The sequence below is a fragment of the Danaus plexippus genome, chromosome 4 (assembly GCF_018135715.1).
Source record: "Danaus plexippus chromosome 4, MEX_DaPlex, whole genome shotgun sequence".
NCBI classification, from domain to species: domain Eukaryota; kingdom Metazoa; phylum Arthropoda; class Insecta; order Lepidoptera; family Nymphalidae; genus Danaus; species Danaus plexippus.
Genome location: NC_083538.1, coordinates 4,976,059 through 4,995,565, shown reverse-complemented (window position 1 = coordinate 4,995,565; position 19,507 = coordinate 4,976,059). Strand labels below are relative to the sequence as shown.

The 19,507-nt window shown below is 31.8% G+C and overlaps 2 protein-coding genes and 1 long non-coding RNA gene across 4 annotated transcripts; 2 read left to right on the top strand and 1 right to left on the bottom strand.

Annotated features, from left to right (window-relative positions):
- The first annotated feature begins 870 nt into the window (after positions 1-870).
- LOC116768541 (trypsin, alkaline C-like) lies at positions 871-2,483 on the top strand. Its single transcript, XM_032659280.2, has 4 exons — positions 871-976; positions 1,397-1,565; positions 1,646-1,901; positions 2,081-2,483. Exons 1-4 carry the CDS (start codon positions 934-936, stop codon positions 2,405-2,407), a joined length of 795 nt encoding a protein of 264 aa, XP_032515171.2. The 5' UTR covers positions 871-933; the 3' UTR covers positions 2,408-2,483.
- A 2,931-nt stretch (positions 2,484-5,414) lies between these two features.
- LOC116768670 (galectin-8-like) lies at positions 5,415-17,640 on the top strand. 2 transcript variants are annotated; one of them, XM_061525125.1, is made up of 7 exons: positions 5,415-5,667; positions 13,442-13,551; positions 13,887-14,027; positions 14,566-14,785; positions 15,263-15,381; positions 15,657-15,861; positions 16,386-17,640. In XM_061525125.1, exons 1-7 carry the CDS (start codon positions 5,554-5,556, stop codon positions 16,581-16,583), a joined length of 1,107 nt encoding a protein of 368 aa, XP_061381109.1. In that variant the 5' UTR covers positions 5,415-5,553; the 3' UTR covers positions 16,584-17,640. The 2 variants fall into 2 exon arrangements, with proteins under 2 accessions (XP_061381109.1, XP_061381113.1); XM_061525129.1 differs by lacking the exon at positions 5,415-5,667 and adding an exon at positions 9,427-9,693.
- On the bottom strand, positions 6,720-10,167 carry LOC133319741 (uncharacterized). Its single transcript, XR_009753257.1, has 3 exons — positions 9,872-10,167; positions 8,280-8,719; positions 6,720-7,474 (listed from the first exon to the last, which is right to left on the bottom strand). It is a non-coding gene; the product is annotated as an uncharacterized LOC133319741 (long non-coding RNA).
- Positions 17,641-19,507: the final 1,867 nt, after the last annotated feature.

Below are 19,507 nucleotides of genomic sequence, written 5' to 3'. Positions count from 1 at the left end.
CTTGCTAATCATAAGCCCTCGCCATTTAAAAAATACACGATGATAACATTGGAAGGGATATTAGAAAACAAAATATTATTAAATATCATTGTACTACTAGTCGGTTGGATAAAAAAATATCGCTGCCAAAAAAATCACGGATTTATGTGCATGTATATCTATAAAATAAATGGCAACGGAAAATTTGCAGAAGTTTGTTAAGCCACTTCCAGTCAGAAGAAAACTTTTAAATAAACCCCAATACAAACAAAATATAAATGTGTTTCTTCTCTTCGTTGTAGCTATATAATAAATACGTAGGGCTAGTTAAATAAATTTTTAAATTTATTCAACTCGCCCTTTCTAAACTTTTTCCTTTTTAAACTTTCAGAGATAATTATTTGGTTAGATTTTAATAATAATTAAAAAGAAAATCGTCTCTACCGCAAGCATCTTCTATTAGTCCTATTTCCTATTGGATTTATTAGGATCTGGTAACATAATATTATGTTAGTATAACATTTATCTTACAAAACGTTGTTTACGATTATTCGTAACACACTGATATAAATATAGTATTTTTAAAAGAACAAGAATTTATAAAAAAATCCCTTATGTTAAAGAATATTTGTGATATAAAAACTATATAGATCATCAACAAAAATTCGTTCATTGAGCACAGTTTTGTGCACCGTTCATAGCTCATGGTTCGTTGCTCTATTATAGAAAAGATACGTGAATATTTTTTTGTAAAACTCCAATTATCCGTGTATATTTACAAAGATAGTCACAATTATTCATTGCCAAATGTTTATGTTTACGTAACGAATATCATAAATGTGAAGGAAACTTCTAATTCTTTTATTATAGGATAAGGTGATTAATGATAGTGACAAATGTATAAATTCGGCCAATTTGGTATCAAATCTTTAATTGTGTTAAAATTTGCCAAAAATGCGTTTGTTAATAGTTTTAGCCCTTCTTGGCGCCGCTTGCGGTAAGTACTTACGTACAATTAAAAATAAAAATAGTTTAAAAAAAATTACGTTTTAAAAATATTTATTTTAAGGAATGGAAATACTCAAATTTAAATATTACTAAGTCTCTATGTTATATGCATATATCTTATATAGCTGAAATGGCAGAATAAATTTAAATTAAGAAGACATCTCAAATTAATTGACATCCCTATGTCAGCGAAATATCTAACTTCCCTTGGCAAATACATTTAAATCAAATCAAATCTTTGCCTAGTCTAATTACGCTGATAATAATTTCAGCTATTCATAGCAGTAGAAAATTAAATGCGTAAAAGACACTGTCTAAAATTATTATGTTTCTTGTTTATATTAATTAATCTTAACAAACATTTATTATAATTATATATATTATATCATAATCAACACTTATATTTTAGGGCAGCCAAAACTTGACACAAGAATAGTGGGTGGGCAAATATCATCTATTGAGAACTCCCCCTACATTGCATCTTTGTTGCATGGCTATTTTGGCATATTCTTTTCACACCAATGTGGAGGTACTTTATTGTCAAACAACGCAGTACTTTCAGCGGCCCACTGCTTCTCGTAAGTTATGGGCGTTTTGTTTATAATTTATAACGCTTAATAAGATTTAGATATTGATCTTAACCTTAACTACTTTGCAGTGACAGATCTGTTTCGGCGTGGCGAGTACGCCTTGGATCGAGTTTAACATCATTGGGTGGTTCTGAGCATGAAGTGTCTTCTTTGATTATACATCCTGATTACGCACCTAGACTAATATTACACAACGTGGCTGTTGTGAGACTGGCCAAACCCACTGAATTCTCAGACAGAATAAATAGGGCATTCATTGCTGGACCAAACTACATTTTACCTGATAACACTGGACTCTCTGCTTCAGGATGGGGTGCAAATCAGGTTTGGACATTTCAAATACAATAACACTATCCTACTCCCAAAGAATATTATAATTCTTCAACACTTATACATTTAATAAATTAGACGTTCTACAGGACAAAAATTAAATGGGTTTCAATTGTTTGGTGATTATTAAGTAAATTAGACCAAATTTATTCATATTTTATTTATTTTTTTAGTTCCAAGGACAGATATCCGAAGTTCTGCACCAAGTGGATGTCAACTTAATCAACCAACAATCTTGTGTGGAACGTTATGCAAAACTAAAAGAAATCCCTGGTAAGGAGAACTGGCCTGATGTCACACCTGAAATGATGTGTACAGGGGCTTTGAATGTCGGCAACAAAGGATCTTGCAAGGGTGACGAAGGTGGACCGGTAATTCATGGCGGAAACGTTGTTGTTGGCATCATTTCCTGGGGATTCGAATGTGGTCAAAACTCATACCCCAGTGTCAATGTCCGTGTGTCTTCTTATGCTAACTGGATCTTTAATGCTGCATCTTAATCTTATAATTATTAAATATATAGTAAACGACATATTGTTAATACATTTTCTGTAATAAACATTAGTTTTGTTCTTATTGTATTTTTTTTATTAAAGACACGAGATGATATAACTGATCCTTACTATTACTTGGATTGAGGTAAAAAAAATTAAACTACTTTTTTTTTTTTATTTCAACTGGATCGTCTTTGATTATCATTCTACCCGTGGGAAGAAGGAAATTAGTTATAGAAGGTGAATTCGATAACTCAGTAGCAGCCTATTCACCCTTTTCTTTTCGATGTATATTTTTGAGGTAACACTTTACAATTTACTGGTGAAATGTATGACTGACATAACGTATTGTTATAACTGTTGGAATGTTACTCATATTGCTGATCTAGAACTCTTACGTCGTTCACATAACATTCCAAATATAAATGCCAAATCAGCTCTATTTCCCTCTAACAATACGACCACCGTGATCCTCAGTTCAGTTCGAGCTCTCTTACGAGATAACGCTATTAGCGAATTATCTCACTTTAATATATTTTAACCCATTAATTAATAAGTTAATTAAATAAACAATTAATGTTTTGAATTAATTTATTTTTTTTAAGCCAGAAGATATGAGGTAGGGCAAGCAGAATACGTTAAAAAAAATACTAATTTTCATCATAATTTCCTCCTCTGAAATAATGATAATAATGAGATCTAAGACTTTAGCGAGTATTCATTTAAATGAAACTAGTATTTTCGGATTAATTTGCGTATTTTATATTTTTAACGGGCAGACGACATGTCTGCCGTGATCACGGATGCTGATTATGAAGTTTTCTAAAAATAATAAAATACGCGTAGTAATCCGAAAATATTAGTTTCATTTAAACATTGATAATATTTGCGTATAAATTTACAGCAGTCCGATCAGAACTAACATTTTTTTTTTTTTATTAATATATCAAATACCTTTGAGCCACGAAAGTAGTTTAAAACGATTATGATCTGTTCATCGCTTTATGAAAATTATTCAAATCGGAATATCCAGTGGAGATCCAAACATTCCTGTTATTATTATTTGAAAACACCAAAGAAGGAAAACAAAATAACTTATTTGTGTGCACACAACCTGCTAGCTAATTGAAACTATCAAAATACTTTTTATTAAAACGATTAAGATAACCTTTTTTTTTGTTAAATCTAAACTGGTCACACAACCTCCCTTTGTAATTATTTTAATTTTATTATCAAACGACAATATTGAAATCCACTCGTAATTAATTTCGATAAACAAAAATCACCAGCACAGAGCTCACAGCTATAATTTTCAATAATTCGTTAATAAATTAATTCACTATTTACTAATTAGCCACTTAAACCTTATTCACTTGCGCTTAGAAAGACAATAATGATAATATTCAATAATAACAAAATGGCCAAAAAAAATTATGAACACTATGCCGACCAATGAAATAGTCCTGTTTCATTTGACAATTAACAGTTTCAATGCTATTCTCAAAGAATAGGGTTAAGGAAGCAGTGCTTCTCGAACCATAACACCTGCATAATTTATGCACACACACATGCAAACATTTCCTGCATACAACGCGATATTTGTCAATCCTTGAGATTATTTGTGTGAAAAATATGCACCGAGGAGTCGTGCCTGCTGCCGTTCTGCATAGCGGTGCTAGCAGTTCGCAGGGGCCGCTCGAAAATGTTTCATTTTCTGTTTATAGATGGCAGTTTTAACAAATCGTGAATCCAATGTCATTTTAAATGTCTGTAAATATTTGTATTTCGTAATATATGATTAAAAGTAAAAAAATAAGAGTGGAACAACGTAGGTTTGTTTGTTATATGGGTAGGGTAAGCAGTGCTTATTTGCATCTATGGTGTGCACGCCACTATGATGAAGTACGTTGATGATAAGTAAAGAAGGCGAAGTTTGCGAATATAAAAAAGAGTTACATTTCGTAAACAATACGGGTATTACATAAATATAAATATATTATTAATTACTATTATATTTTTCGTAAAAGTTTGATCATACGACCGGTATCGTGCAATACCGCTTACAATTTAGAGTTCTACAAAGGAAAAGCAAAAACACTTAAGAAAGGAAACATATCATCAAAAATCATCAGAAATTGAAAAAATCTAATACACGTCTTCTCTTGTGAAGCGGGGAGTAGTTAACACTTTAACGACTTTACGATATGGTTGTTTCGAAAAATCTTTGACATTACCCTAAAGGGGGTTTGCCCTGAATTTCCCTGAACTCAGAGATCGAAATGCAAATTCGAGTCCACCTGTACAACAATAGACGTCGGCTAAAAGGAATTAGGTTGATTATTATACTTTTAAAAGGATTATTTGAAAGAATTCCAGTAAAATTTTATCGATTATTCAATTCTGAATTTTGAAGTTTGACCAAAATGTCATATATATATTCGTATCACCTTAATCTGACCTTGGGTATTAATACCTTTCTAGATAAAGGCAACCCATAAATACGCTTTTGTGTATAATAACACAGATATTTGCAGGCTAAATTAGCAAAAAAAAAATTGAATTTATTTTAGTTCATTATTTTTCTTATTTATTTTAAATCATATTACGAGAATTGTAAGGAATATGCTATACTGCAAATAAAAATGTAAAATGACACAAAGTCTGAATCTAGTTGACAATATTTTAAATAATAACATTGGGATGTTGAAGTTTACGGGACGTTAAATGAAATTATAAAGATAACATAATTTCAAGATCTATTATTAATTATTTAATGGCATCCCACTATTTTCTTAGACTAATATTCTTTCTGTTTTTCAGTTACCGCTTATTTTATAAATGACCACAATATACAGATCAAAAATTATATTTCGAAACATATATGCACCTAATATGTAATTTCAATAATATATAATTCCCATAGCATACTAAATAAAAACAAACGAAATTCTAAACGATAAACGTTACGAACTGTCACTGAACTCGTCTGTCACCTCTTGACATTTCTATTATCGACACCTATTTTAACTTTAATGATTATTTGTAAATATTGCACAAATTATGTTTTTGACTTAATCGTAACTTACTTTAATAAATAACAAAACGTGTGACTGTGCCAACCTGTTAATATAAATGTTGTAAAATAACAAATTATGCCAATTGAAGGTTTAAAATGTGTTAATTGTATTAATATGTCTGGAATAGAGGATGGAGAACTAGCCAGGGACTTTGAATATGACTTTGCTGAAGATGCTTTGGATTTTGAGGTGAGTATCATTAGTAAATACTGTATGTTAAACATTAGCCACTTCCTTACATTGATCTGTAAAATGCTGTTTTTGAATTAGGAACAAATATAGTTATCTTTTAAAATAATTATTATGAGTTTTTAATATTTTGTTTTTTTGAGAATTAAAGTAAATTCTATAACTATTTAAAAATTATTTTATAAAACTTGCATAGAACTTAGTAAATTTTATTACCCAAATAATGTTTTTTTGTCTTTTGTCTCTCACATAATGAATACTTTTAATGTAGCATATGAAAAGTTAAATGTTGGTAAATAGAGTTTATAATGTGAGAAAATTAAAGTAACATACAAAATTTAAAAAATACTTCTATGGCATTGTAGCTCTTAAATGGATTAACCAATTTTGATGTGTTTGTTTTTTAATTTGAGAGCCGGTTTCCTTCTGATAGTTCTTAGCTGTGGTTGATTGATACTAGTCCAGCTATATAAGCTCTTTGTCAAAACAATGTTTGGTGTTTTTGACCTTTGATTATCTTTTAAATGAAACTAATATATTTTGGATATACTACGCGAATTTTATTATTTTTAAACTACATAATCCTGAAGTTTTGGTCACTTTTCAGCAACCGTGATCACGGGCAGACGAGATGTGAATGTCTGTCAGTCGGTCCTTGTTAATTTTCTGGCGTACCGTTCTGGATGCTCTGGATGGAAACGTCGGGATTATGTAGTTTTAAAATAATAAAATTGCATAGTATATCTTAAAAATATATAAGTTTCATTTAAATGAATAAAACTTGTGAAAGTCTTGGATCTCATTCTTTGTTTATCTTGTTTAAGCACATATGCATCTCTATTTCTTAAATAACAATTTTTATGTAGCAGTCTTATGAGATTTGATTAAATATTCAGTTAAAATTTAAATTTATGATAAAATATATGAAAGTTGATTGTAATTCATTGATAACATTTTCTTAATAATTTGAATTTTAAAAAGTCAGTGAACTTTTTTATGTCATATAGACATAAAAAAAATTCTGACTGTTTTTTTTTACACCTAATATTATATTTTAGATATATGTTTTGTCGTTGTAAATAAACCAATCTGCTTCTTGTTACTGAAGGAAAACTAAAATGATGTTCTTGAATTTACTACATGATTTTAATTATTTTAAACTACACACTCCCTACTTTGCAGCAACCTTGATAATGGTCAGACGAGTAAAGAATTTAGAAGTTTTTTTTTTAAGTATCTTATAAATTGATTTCTTTATATACTGATACCAAATGCACTTGACAATCCGTAAAAAAAAAATGATTTACACAAATATATTATTTAATATAATGAAGATTCTCAAAAACTTGATTTCAGTAATGTTTTGATACTTTATTGGAAGTATGTGCAGGTCTAAATAGACTGATTACCATTACCTTGATATTATTGAAAAATCTTTCGATTTTGATAGATCCTTCATAGGTTCGTTTGACGAAATAACCTTTAAATATATAACTTTTTTTTTTAATGACAGATACATTTGATGAGTTTTAAATTCAGCCAATTAAGTCCTTTCTAAACGTTCGCGCAGAGACGTGTAATTTGAAAGATAAGGCGCTCTTGTATTCCTAACACCACGTAACAAAGAAAGAACATCAGTAAGATCATTTATGCTATTACGTAAATGAACCCTTTTATTGCCTACCTTTTACCTGATAAGCACCTGCTTTAATCACCGCCATTTGTGGTCCACGATCGACAAATGTCCACTTGAAGATGGTGAAAATATATAGTGGGTCGTAAAAAAGGTGTTTCTCGTAACTTCGCACTATATTTTAGAAAGTAAAGAGAAAGTTAATACATTTTTTTTTTTTTTTTTACTTTAAAATCGAGCGAATATGCCAAGCTGCTAAGTGATAGATATTTGTTTTTGGCACTGTATTTACATAGCATTGAAATGTTTTAATCCGACAAATAAACATAGAATTAGTTTAACTTAAATAACGTTTACATTTGATGAGATCTAAGACTTCCGCGAGTTTTAATCATTTAAATGAAACTAATATTTTTCGGATATACTACGCGTGCTTTATTTTTTGTTAAAATAACATACTCCCGACGTTCGACATTCACATATCGTCTGCCCGTGATCACGGCTGCTGAAAAGTAACCGAAACGTCGGGAGTATGTTATTTTAACAAAAATTAAAGCACGCGTAGGGTATTCCAGAAATATTAGTTTCATTACAACATTTACATTTAGTTGAACTCAACATTAAAAAAAAGAGATCAGTATTACTATACAGTATACAGTGATCATAATTCACACTGTTTTATGAAATATCAATCTAAACAAGTAATGCGGATGTCGCTTATTGTCCACATCCGACTGAAAATGCTGGACTCAAACTTCAAAGCAATGGAGGGGAAGACAGTGATATAAAATCATCATCATGATTGATTACGGTATTATCTAGATATTAATATAAGCAAAAAAAAATTGTGCGTGGACTGCCTTCGCGCTGAAGAAGTGAAACTTCGTCATGTTGGAATGGAGACAGGATGGAAATGGATTTTTAAGGAATTTTTTGTGTTTCTTTAAGTCTTAAGACAAACTTCATTAACATTACTTACAAGTCGCAATTGATTGCCCGCATGCGTCGCCAAGCCACGGAATCCCCCTAGCTTTATCTCTTTTAACCTTCCTCCTGCCCCAACGCTTAACGCATCCTTGTAGGAACTCGCATAAAAAGTTTCCCTTTTTTTATGTAAAAGTTGGCAAACGAGCAGACGGCCTACTTGATTAGCAGCAGTCACCGTCGTCCATGGACATCCGCAACATAGATGTTGCGGATGCGTTGCCAACCTTAGTTGTTGAGGAAAAGAGAGGTGTGGGAATAAGGAATGACAGGAAAGGGTGGGAACAGGAAAAGCGCAATCGGCTTTCTCACTCATGGACGAAACGCAGTCATTAAATACTACTTCACGCCGATCTTGTGAGAGGGTGGTACTTCCCCGGTCAAACCTACCCATGTTTGAGCTGTAGTTATTTGACCACAGCTAGGCTCTACCACCTATAAAAATAATAGACTTCATTCAATATATGAAAGTAGAAGAAAGATATTTTAATTAAGAAAGGTATTTTAATAAGCGTTAATGATTTTTATAAGAGCTTTATTTATATTATAAATGAATATGTTTAATAAATACATAAGTTAAAACCTCAATAATTCGGCAATGACAAAAAACGCAACATGTTGGATTTTTGCTTTTCTTAATGTTTCAGTAAAAATATATTAATTTGTTTTAAACATACATGCATTTCTATTGTGATATTGATAAAAGCGCCATCTATGTTTCCTGTCTCGAACTAATGGACCTAAGGAAAGCTTTATTGTAATTCCAATTGTAAAGAGGAAGCCTCGAAAGTAATTTCTTCACATAAAACAAAACTTTATATGATCTGAAAATGTATTTGTAGATAAGATACCTACTACTTCCTTAAAATATGTGTCAACTGTAGATTGTATTCGACATGGAATAGTTTTACTTAAATCAAAGTATTGCATTTATAGAGGGCGTCAAACGGCATTGTCAAAGCTTTCACTACATTACAATAGATGGCGCTACAGCATTTTAAAAATATAATCATCCATAACTTAACTAAGCACATTTAACTTAAGTCAGGTAGAATTAAAAAAAAAAACGTTACAGGTATACGAAAAAATCCCGGTTATTATAACACTTGAACATAACGAATAGAAATTTCAAAAGATTAGAAGGCAAGAGGAAAAGAGCTGAGTTTATATCGAGTGCGGTCTGGCTTTGGACGTAACTGGGACGCTCACTGTAAAATTAGTACTCGAGCGGATATTATCGTGAGAATGCAATAAGTGGTTCTGATTTGATTTGTTTCTTGTGTTTAGTGAATTAAATTATTGTTATGGTTTGTGAAAAATCATGCGGTTGCGGGGCGTTTTGTCGCCGTTTATTTTGCCGCGCCCGTCCCACGGAGTGTAGTGATAAGGAAGATGCTCAATTGACTTTGGTAAACAAATAACAAAGCCAAGTTAACACCTCCGCACTGTCAAACTAGCATTGCATTTGTAATTGAACTCTGTATTTAAAACTTTTTCGTTGTAATCTTGATTGTCACGGTATGTTAGTACAATCGCTTTATATATAGATTAATTGAATTACAAAAACGTGAAATATTCAAAATATACCTGAATAATATATATGCTTTTACACTCGACTTATATTGCACTGAATGACAGCTATACTAGAATTTTATTTTGGACTGAAGGCTAAAAAACACTGATGTCATGTTTAAATAAAGAAGGCAAGTAAGAACGTAAATTGAAGATATGGCTTATCGTAATCGATATAACTGCTGACGGTTAATTTAAACACTTTTAAATGATTTGTTTTGTTCATTAAAACCTATTCTTAAGAACAACAGTTAATTTTTGACCTTTAAAATTTAAGTATTGGGTAATGTAATCTTTTTAGCTGGCATAGATAAGATATTTAAAACATAAACAACATTACACTCTGTGAATTAAAATTGATCGGGGAGTTTTCATTCGACATTTGCTTTAATAAAATAAAGAGCAATATTATTACTATACTCATTCTGATGTCAAAATATTCTAAGAAATATGACTAATGTGTAATATTGTTGATAAAGAGGTTAATGTTATCAACACCATGATAAAATACAAACCTAGTTGTTAAGAGTTAGGTCGTTCTGAACACGCAAACTTTTATTGTTACTGTATTGATCAACGAGCTCCCTTTTGCTGAGCTGAACATTACGTTTCATTTATATGGTTCTCTACTAGCTTTCATTTAAACTAAGAAACAAGCGAGCCCAGGACGTGTGTCTTTTTATTTTTTTATCAATTTTATTTTCAAAGTACAATAATTTATAAAAGAAAAATTTTGGTACATCACGTTTGAGGTTTCGTTGCATACTCATAATACAATTTTTTTTTCGTTTACTTCTACCCTTATTTTGCATAACCAAACTACGTACAAAAAATTTATAGTTTTCATTCATAATCTCTCCGTAAAGGTATGTAGATAATGATAAGTATCTAACACTTTCGCGAGTATATTAGACGAAATACTGTCTGTCCGTGACTACCGTTACTGCAAAGTAACCGAAATGTCGGGAGTATGTAGTTTAAAATAATAAAAATTGCGTAGTACATCCGAAAATATTAGTTTCATTTAAATGAATATAGTTTTTTGAATAATAGACTGGACAGTCGCCGTATGAAGCTTGACGATATAAGGTAAAAATATCGCTCTCTATTCAAATTAAATAAAATTACCATTGAATATTCAATAACTACTATCAGTATTAATTTATGGGTACATTTCAAACAATAGTAAGACCTTAAAAGTACGATGAATATCTCGTTTCATAATACGTAGGTAATTTTATAGCAGAAGAATAAGATGAACGTAAAGCATGTTTTTTTAATATCCTTCCACGTGTATTACGATACGTTTTCGCATTCAAGATATGTATTTGTATTGACAAAATTATTTCATGGACGATGAAATATTTTCCAATCGAAAGGATTGGACTGGAAGATATTTATTGAAAACTCGTATTGCGAATACGAAGAATTTCCAGTTTTTTTAATGATTAAACCTACGTAAAATGAAGATTTATTTATTACTAAGATTTATTTGTGACGATGCGAAGTTATGGTAAGCCGTAAGGCCACTAATTAGAGCTTATTGTAATTAAGGTTCAACTGAACAATTGTAGGCTGCAAGAGTTCCATCGTGTTATGTAAAAATAAATAATATAAAGAAAATGATTCAATATCTCTCTTACATTGATTTTAAAATCGTTCGTTAGTTATTTCTTGACTATTAACAATTTGAATATGACGACTAAAAAAGATTTCTGTATTCATTAGCCGTGTAGTCTTTGCACACACATATATATATATTTGTGTGTGTGTGTATAAAGCAGTGAAAATCTGAGTTCTCAAGAATGCTTACGCTAATCATGCTAATTGTTAAACATAATAATGCAAATTACTTAGTTTACAAGTTCACTAGGTAGTTATTACATATACCTTTTTTCACCGACAACGTCTATAAAGTATTTTTTTCTCGAGATGATACTTTGCGCATTAAAAATACTATCACCGTCTTATTTTTCTTTCCCTCCGTAAATTTTGGGCCATCAATTACCTCAGAGTTGAACTTTGCCTTTAATTTAGTTTATCATTTATGGCCCAATCGAATTATGTGGCCTTAAATGACATCATTAGTCTTAGGGCAGGAGCACACTTAACCCTGGCACCAATTATAATAAGCAAGCTTCCTCGTGACATCACTGAAATGATTCATTCTTTACCGTCTTCAGTTTAGCTCATACCTTACTAGAATAAATAAAAAGTCAATTTTATCCTCACCATTGTTATGCCATAAACGGTTGCATAAAATTATAAATGGTTACTATAGAATTTGCGTCTATTAGAAATCAGAATATGTCTACAGATTATAGATAATTTCAAACATGATTATATGTAAAATAATTTGTTACATGTATTTATGTATCGATATATTTTCATGATTTCTCTTTAACATAAATAAAATGTATCTGACATTCTACTAACAAAACGCTAAATTGTGATAGCGTGACGTCAAAAATACCTTACCTTCAAACAAAGATGTTAGCTTATAATATCAAAGACATTTATTTCAAGGAAAGGTTCAACGTAAAACTGTATGAAAGGTGAATACTATAATATATATACCTAAGGCTTAAAGTCCTGTATCTTGTAGGTGTCACAGTATATTAATCAGCACACTGCATACGCTAGAGTACACACGGGTTTGCGAAAATGTATAAAGAAAAACTGTTAATATATGAAGTGTAAGGATGTGTACATGAGCTAAGCGTACTGTTCCCCACGACAAAATATTATTCCCAACAAATAAATTTCTTGCAATATGGTATATGGGATTTCGGATTGTAGTCCTATAATATTAATAAAGACAGAAAATGGTATAATTACTTATCATTGATCACATAACATGAAAGTAAGCCTAAACGTTTCAATTTTTCACCTACTCCTTTTTTTTTGTCTCGTGGGGAAATGCTTAATGCATACTCTCTTGCTTGGGGAGGAAGAAAGAGGAGTTATGTCGGACTCTCGTCCTGATCGTCTTCACCTACTCCTACAAATATGACTTTAAAAATATATTTTAAAATGAATGTATATGACAAAATTAAAACCAACTATAAATATCAGCATCAAATTGCATAACGATGCAAACAGTAGGTTTTTCTCGAGTATCAGACTGCTAATTAAATGTTAATCAAGTAACGGAACAATAATTTTGTACCACGAGTAGATTATTAAATAATTTTGTTACCACCTTCTATGCAATAGTACGCTTTACTCCAAAATATTAAATACCATTACTGAGAATTTCTTGTTTGATATAAAACAAAATATTTAAAATGTTGTTTTCTTAATCGTATGTAATTAATCTTGAATAGTGTGTACTAATACTTACTGTTGAGTTGTCCCTTAATACACAAGTAAGGGTCTGTTTTTTGACTATCAGTGTTTTATAGTTGTAATTAACGTTCAGTCTGAATAATATTAATGAATGTACAAAAAAATTATTGCTGATACTATAATAATGTAAAGTTGATGAAAATATCAAAGGAAATGTCTTGATCAATAAATTCCTACAGGTGATGATAAATAGATCTTTTGTTAGATATCACAAAAATATGTATATTTCGTTTCCAGAATCAGTTATCAGAAGCTCGGGATGTCAAGTTCACGCAGAATCTAACGGAACCGCTCTCTATTGGATCTCATATTATTTGTACTGGAACTCCTAGCGACGATCTGCCATGGTAAGTTGAGATGCTGCTAAAAAATGAAATATGTACATGCAATGATGACATTTTTATTATTAAACACTATAGACTATTATTTTGCTAATATTAAATGATACCATAGACACGATACAGGTTCGCACTTGCGACAGTCGGAATAAAATAAGTGTAAAAAAAACAACAATGTTGTCTATTATTAATACCTATAAGATAATCATAGAGATAACACCAATGATAGTGATGTGAATAAATAAAAGATCGACAATATTGATCCCTATAATGAATGGAAATTTTAATATAAAAAAAATCTATATCGATTATTTTTGTTTTTGATAACAAAAAAACATTTTCAGGTTCGCAGTAAACATAGGTTGTGGGGACCCGTCTCGAAGCGATATAGCGATTCATTTCAATGTACGACTGCCACAGTGTTACGTGGTGCGAAATACAAAGAGGCATGACAAATGGGGTATGGAAGAAACCACGGCATATAGGTAAAGGAGGACATTTGGATAGGCGCTAGTCTCCGTGTGTGCGGAGATTATTTTATACCTATAATATCTTTTTGACACATTGACGTAAAGTTAATAGCTCTTGCGTATTAAAGTAAAACAAAAATTGCTCTAGAATATAACAAGAGCAGTATTTATATAAATAAAATAACAGAGGTTTGTAGTGCGGAGTTCATGACAAAAATCTACTACGTTTATGGATTTTGATATGCTGAATTTTATTCCCTAGACATTTATCTATAAGACGTTGTGATATATAGATAATAATCGTATTTAGAAACAACACACCATAATTAATTGATGTGTGTTTTCTTGCAAATACGAAAGCTTCTATGTGCAATAAATAACGCGAACGAAATCGCAGGCATCACCTAGTGTAAAATATGATTTAGTAAAAAATTTCTATCTGCTACTAGATCCAAGAAACATAATCTTATCTATACAGCCCTGGCTTATACTGTGTGGAAAAAAAATAATCGGTTTTTCATCTTATCAAGACTGAAATACATTTACATTATAGGTCGTTCCCCTTTAAAATAGACCGTCCGTTTACGATTGAGGTTCTAATAGACGAAAAGGAGGCTTTATGGGCCATTGATGGCGAGCATTACTGCAGTTACGCCCACAGAAATCCGAGCCCACTGAACGCCACGTGGGTTCAAGTGACAGGAATACGAGACGCTGCCTTGAAAATACAGAAAACTGACATATACCCAACTCTATCGCCGCCTCCACTAGCAGTGAGCTTAATGTCTTCGTTAAAATATATTTTCTGTTTAAATAGTTGGTATTGCACGGATGAAGGCCATATTTAAAACACCTAACCTTAATAATTTAATTGATCTTTAACTAAAAAAATCGAAAAAGCAGTAACCAAAAACTTAAGGCTTAAGGCTTAATAGCATAAGTATAGAGTGTATTTTACAATGCAACATTTAATGTTACTTTTGTAGAGAATCGCTACTTGACAGCTGTAATTTTCTATGGTGTAAGTCTTAGATCTCAATTTTTATATGAAATTTTTATACGAATTAAATATTTGTTTGTCCTATATTTCAAAAAAATATTGATAGGAATGTACAAAAACACTATACAAAATTAGTAGCTTGTATACTAAAGGACTTAAATATTTTGTTGTCCAGAAAAGTCTATGCTTCCATAATTTAATATCTATCTTGAGTTCTCAAGGATATAATAAAATATTATATTATTCACAGGTACCAATAAAATCTGACTCAAATGACACCATAGAAGACGAACCGAAATGGCATCCAAATGTCATAGCGACTATTGCTGACGGAATCCCAGAGGGACACCAAATCGTTATACGCGGACGGTATTGTAACAATAAAACATATTTTTCCCAAAAAAAATATCAAGAAAATTAATGTAGCACGTTTATTGGTAAACAATATTTTTTTATTTTATATCTAAATCTCATATACGTCGAATTTTTTTTTTTTTGTACTTGAAGTCCTCCGTAAATGTTTCTTTACACGTAATTTTATAGTAGGTATACGTTCCTAGACTGTATATATAGATATAGTTAAAGAGAAAATTTAAATTGAAGCATTATGAATTATCTGCTAACAACAAACGTAATATTTCCAGACTACGTCCAATGCTACACTCGTTCACTATAGACTTGTTGGATGTAGCTCGCGAATGGCCACGTGGGAACATACTCCTTCATGTGAACGTCCGAGCTCATGTGCAATCACAGATGTCCAGGCAGCTAGTCGTATTGAACGCGTGGCTTGGTGCGTGGGGACAGGAGAGGAGACAGAGAACGGCTAAACTGATTCCTGGTACTGAGGTTAGTTACTCATTCACTCACTCACTCACTCACTCTGCAGCGCGTACAGTTGCTTACAGTCAACCTCCATCTCGAAAGATATAAAAAAATGAAAATTAATTATTGTATTTATAAATTAATTTGATTTAGGTGTCATTATTAAACATACATTTAATAAAATATCCTTCCATCATAAAATATTTACTTTATTGATACTAAATTATATTTACTTTAATATATTATAATCAGTGATCTCATAATATAACTTATACAGAAACCGCAATTACATCAGACAACTTCTAGCAAAAACCCACTACAACAAGATACAGATAGGGACCATCCATTGTTCACTCTTGGTGTTTAAAAAAATATAACACAGAACATAAAGAAATATTAGTGTTACAGTTAAAAATATATAAAATTTCCTTTAAATATAACAAAAATATTACACAAAAAAGTGTCTTTGTATTTTATTTCATATTTAACCCCGTCATATAAAAAATTAATTGTACTGATTCCAATGTATAGTAATAAATATTTCACAGACGACATTTCGAATCGTCCGTGGCGGTATAGTATGGTCTGTGTACGCCGACGACATTCTCATTGGAGAACTCGATTTCCGGGGATCCCCCAATGGTGTGAAAGCTATAAGGATACGAGGCGACCTCTACCCAGACAGCGTCTATCTCTCTCTAGCGACTTCATCTCCAATAGAGGAAAAAGATAAACCTACCATCTAATAATATTCTTCTACGTGCACTCATACTTATTTGGTAAGCCTTAAATGCTTGAAGCATACTTATAATTCTCACTTAAACATTAACACCTTTTGTATTATGACTGCCTGACAAATTATACCTTATGAAGTACTTTTTTATATTTTTCACTGTTAAAAACATTCTTTTTATAGCAATTATTTGTGTGATTTCTGTGAGAATGTTTGAAAATATTTTTTTTTCAATATATCTTTGTGATGCCTGAACCAGAAATATAAATAACTATTGAAGATTAGATTAAAAATCAGAAATCACAACCACAAATTACATATGACGGTGTGAGTAGGTTAAAAATGTTAAATTTATATTGATATAAGTTAAAATGTTTATTTATTATTTTTTTTTTATAAAATATATATATTTTATATATTATAACTCTTTAGAATATTTAAGAATCAAAGTAATATAGCAACTTTTTTGTTATACAAATAAAAAATATATTCTAATTTGATATTAAGATCTATATTGTTTTCTTATCGTTTTAACTAAAATCAATAATTGGTAATGTTTATTAAAACTAAAAAAATAATGTCAATGAATTATACATAATTATTGAAAAATGAGAGCTATTTATAATTTATAAATATAGATTGAAGGAATTAATGTCTTTTAATGAAATTAATCTGTGTGATATTGCCGGCTCCACTATTTATTATCTATGCTTTGATTTAAATTTTTGTCGAAGCTTAATGAATTTCATTTATGCAGCCACAAGAAACTATGAAGTGTACTTATATTTATAAAAATATTAATTACCACCAAATTGTACTCACGAAAAGAACTTATGAATCTGATAATAAACTGTATTATTTATTTTTATATTTAAGAGTCTGATAATAAGCTAATCAATTAATTTTTAGCTTTTAAGGAAAATATATAATGCAAGCCATATATTGACTTTTAATATAAACATGGAGTTAATGCTTATAATGTTTTTGTACATGTTTTTTAGTTTACAAGTGACCTGATTTTTTGCGGCCTTAACTTGTTGAATATATGTATTTTTACAAAAAGAATAAAATACTCGTTTTATTGTCGACGAAGACGTAAGGAGATGCGATAAAATAATAAAAAAAAAGGTATATATACTCATATAATCACTGAATCTTTATGATTACAATCCTTGCAAATTGAATACAAATTCCTATTGTTACGTCAGCCTTACAATGAACACTGCTTTTTATGCAAAAACTGCCCAAAATTAAGAGATACGTATATAGTAATTATAATAAATTCATATTACTGTTTTTAGTTTTGTATAGAAAATTATTTTTAAGCTTCCCGACTATTTTACCACTTGGCACTAACACAAAACCTTTTTGATTATGAATGAAATGTTTTCAAAGTTATTAAAAAGATAACTTTTGAATATGTGTTTTTACAAATACAAGGGCTTATGTTAACTTATAAAAAACAATAACCAACTTAGTCTTAGTATACATTTTTCTGACTTGTTTCGTTTACATCACCTTCCTATTATTCTTGTACTTTCTTAAACTTATTATGGGGTTTTCCAATAGGGACGCTTGAACTTTGACAGCTGATTGCGGCCATGTTGTTTGAGTGACAGCTGTCAAATGCAGTGTGTTATATTCATTCCGTCCTCCCAAACCACCCTGGCAGGTTACAGTGTCGAGCAGCACGTGCAAATCATAAAATTGTTTTATGAAAATGGGTCTTCAGTTCGAGCAACGTTCCGCGCACTTCGCCCGTTTTACGGTCGCGATGATCGTCCTGCCGAGTCGACTATCCGTCGATTGGTGGACAAATTCGAGTCAACCGGGTCAGTTAACAATCAGCCGGTTCCCGTGCGTCAACGTAACGCGAGATCTGCCGAGAATATCGCCGCTGTGCGCGACAGTGTCCTCGAAAACCCGCGGCAGTCAATTCCGCGTCGCGCACAGGAACTCGGCCTTTCGCAGACGACAACTTGGCGAATTTTGCGTTGTGACTTGAGCCTGCACCCGTACAAGATCCAGCTGACCCAAGAGCTCAAGGTTAATGACCATAGACAGCGCCGTGTGTTCGCTGACTGGGCATTAGAGCAGTTGGAAGTTGACGCCGGTTTTGGCAAAAAAATCATCTTCAGCGACGAGGCGCATTTTTGGATGAATGGCTATGTCAACAAGCAAAATTGCCGTATTTGGGACGAGACCAATCCACACGAGGTTCACCAAGTGGCAATGCACCCGCAGAAAGTGACTGTTTGGTGCGGATTTTGGGCCGGAGGAGTGATTGGTCCGTATTTTTTCGAAAACGATAATGGTGTGGCCGTCACCGTCAATGGTGAGCGATACCGGTCGATGATAACCAACTTCTTTTGGCCTGAAATCGAGAATATGGATCTGGACAACATGTGGTTTCAACAGGACGGCGCTACGTGCCACACAGCACACGCTACGATGGAAGTTCTGCACGAGCAATTTCTGGACATGGTCATCTCGCGCGGAGGCGACGTGAACTGGCCACCGAGATCGTGCGATTTGACCCCGCTGGACTTTTTCTTGTGGGGTTTTCTTAAGTCGCAGGTCTATGCCAACAAGCCGCAAACCACCGATACGCCACGCCATCGATCAAATACAGCCCGATTTGTGCGCCAGAGTCATCGAAAATTGGACCTTTCGTGTGCGCGCCACCAACCGAAGCCGTGGCGGTCATTTGAATGATGTCATATTCCATACATAATGGGGTCGATAGACCTTCCAAATAAAAAAAAAATTTCGCAAATATCTTTCCTACATGTATTTTTTTTTGCATTTCAAAGATCAAGCGCCCTTAATGGAAAACCCTATATATATACCATTTTTAAGATAGGCTACGAATTATTAAATAGCCTAAAGCAAACAGACTACAACACAAACTCGATATTTGAGAATATAATAATACCG

Excerpts from the sequence above, each read along its gene's own strand:
- LOC116768541 (XM_032659280.2), top strand. The coding sequence starts at position 934 with ATGCGTTTGTTAATAGTTTTAGCCCTTCTTGGCGCCGCTTGCG. Across the intron at positions 1,566-1,645 it reads TCAGCGGCCCACTGCTTCTC|TGACAGATCTGTTTCGGCGT; the intron begins GTAAGTTATGGG and ends ACTACTTTGCAG. Across the intron at positions 1,902-2,080 it reads CAGGATGGGGTGCAAATCAG|TTCCAAGGACAGATATCCGA; the intron begins GTTTGGACATTT and ends TTATTTTTTTAG.
- LOC116768670 (XM_061525125.1), top strand. The coding sequence starts at position 5,554 with ATGCCAATTGAAGGTTTAAAATGTGTTAATTGTATTAATATGTCTGGA. Across the intron at positions 14,786-15,262 it reads TATCGCCGCCTCCACTAGCA|GTACCAATAAAATCTGACTC; the intron begins GTGAGCTTAATG and ends TATTATTCACAG. Across the intron at positions 15,382-15,656 it reads CAAATCGTTATACGCGGACG|ACTACGTCCAATGCTACACT; the intron begins GTATTGTAACAA and ends TAATATTTCCAG.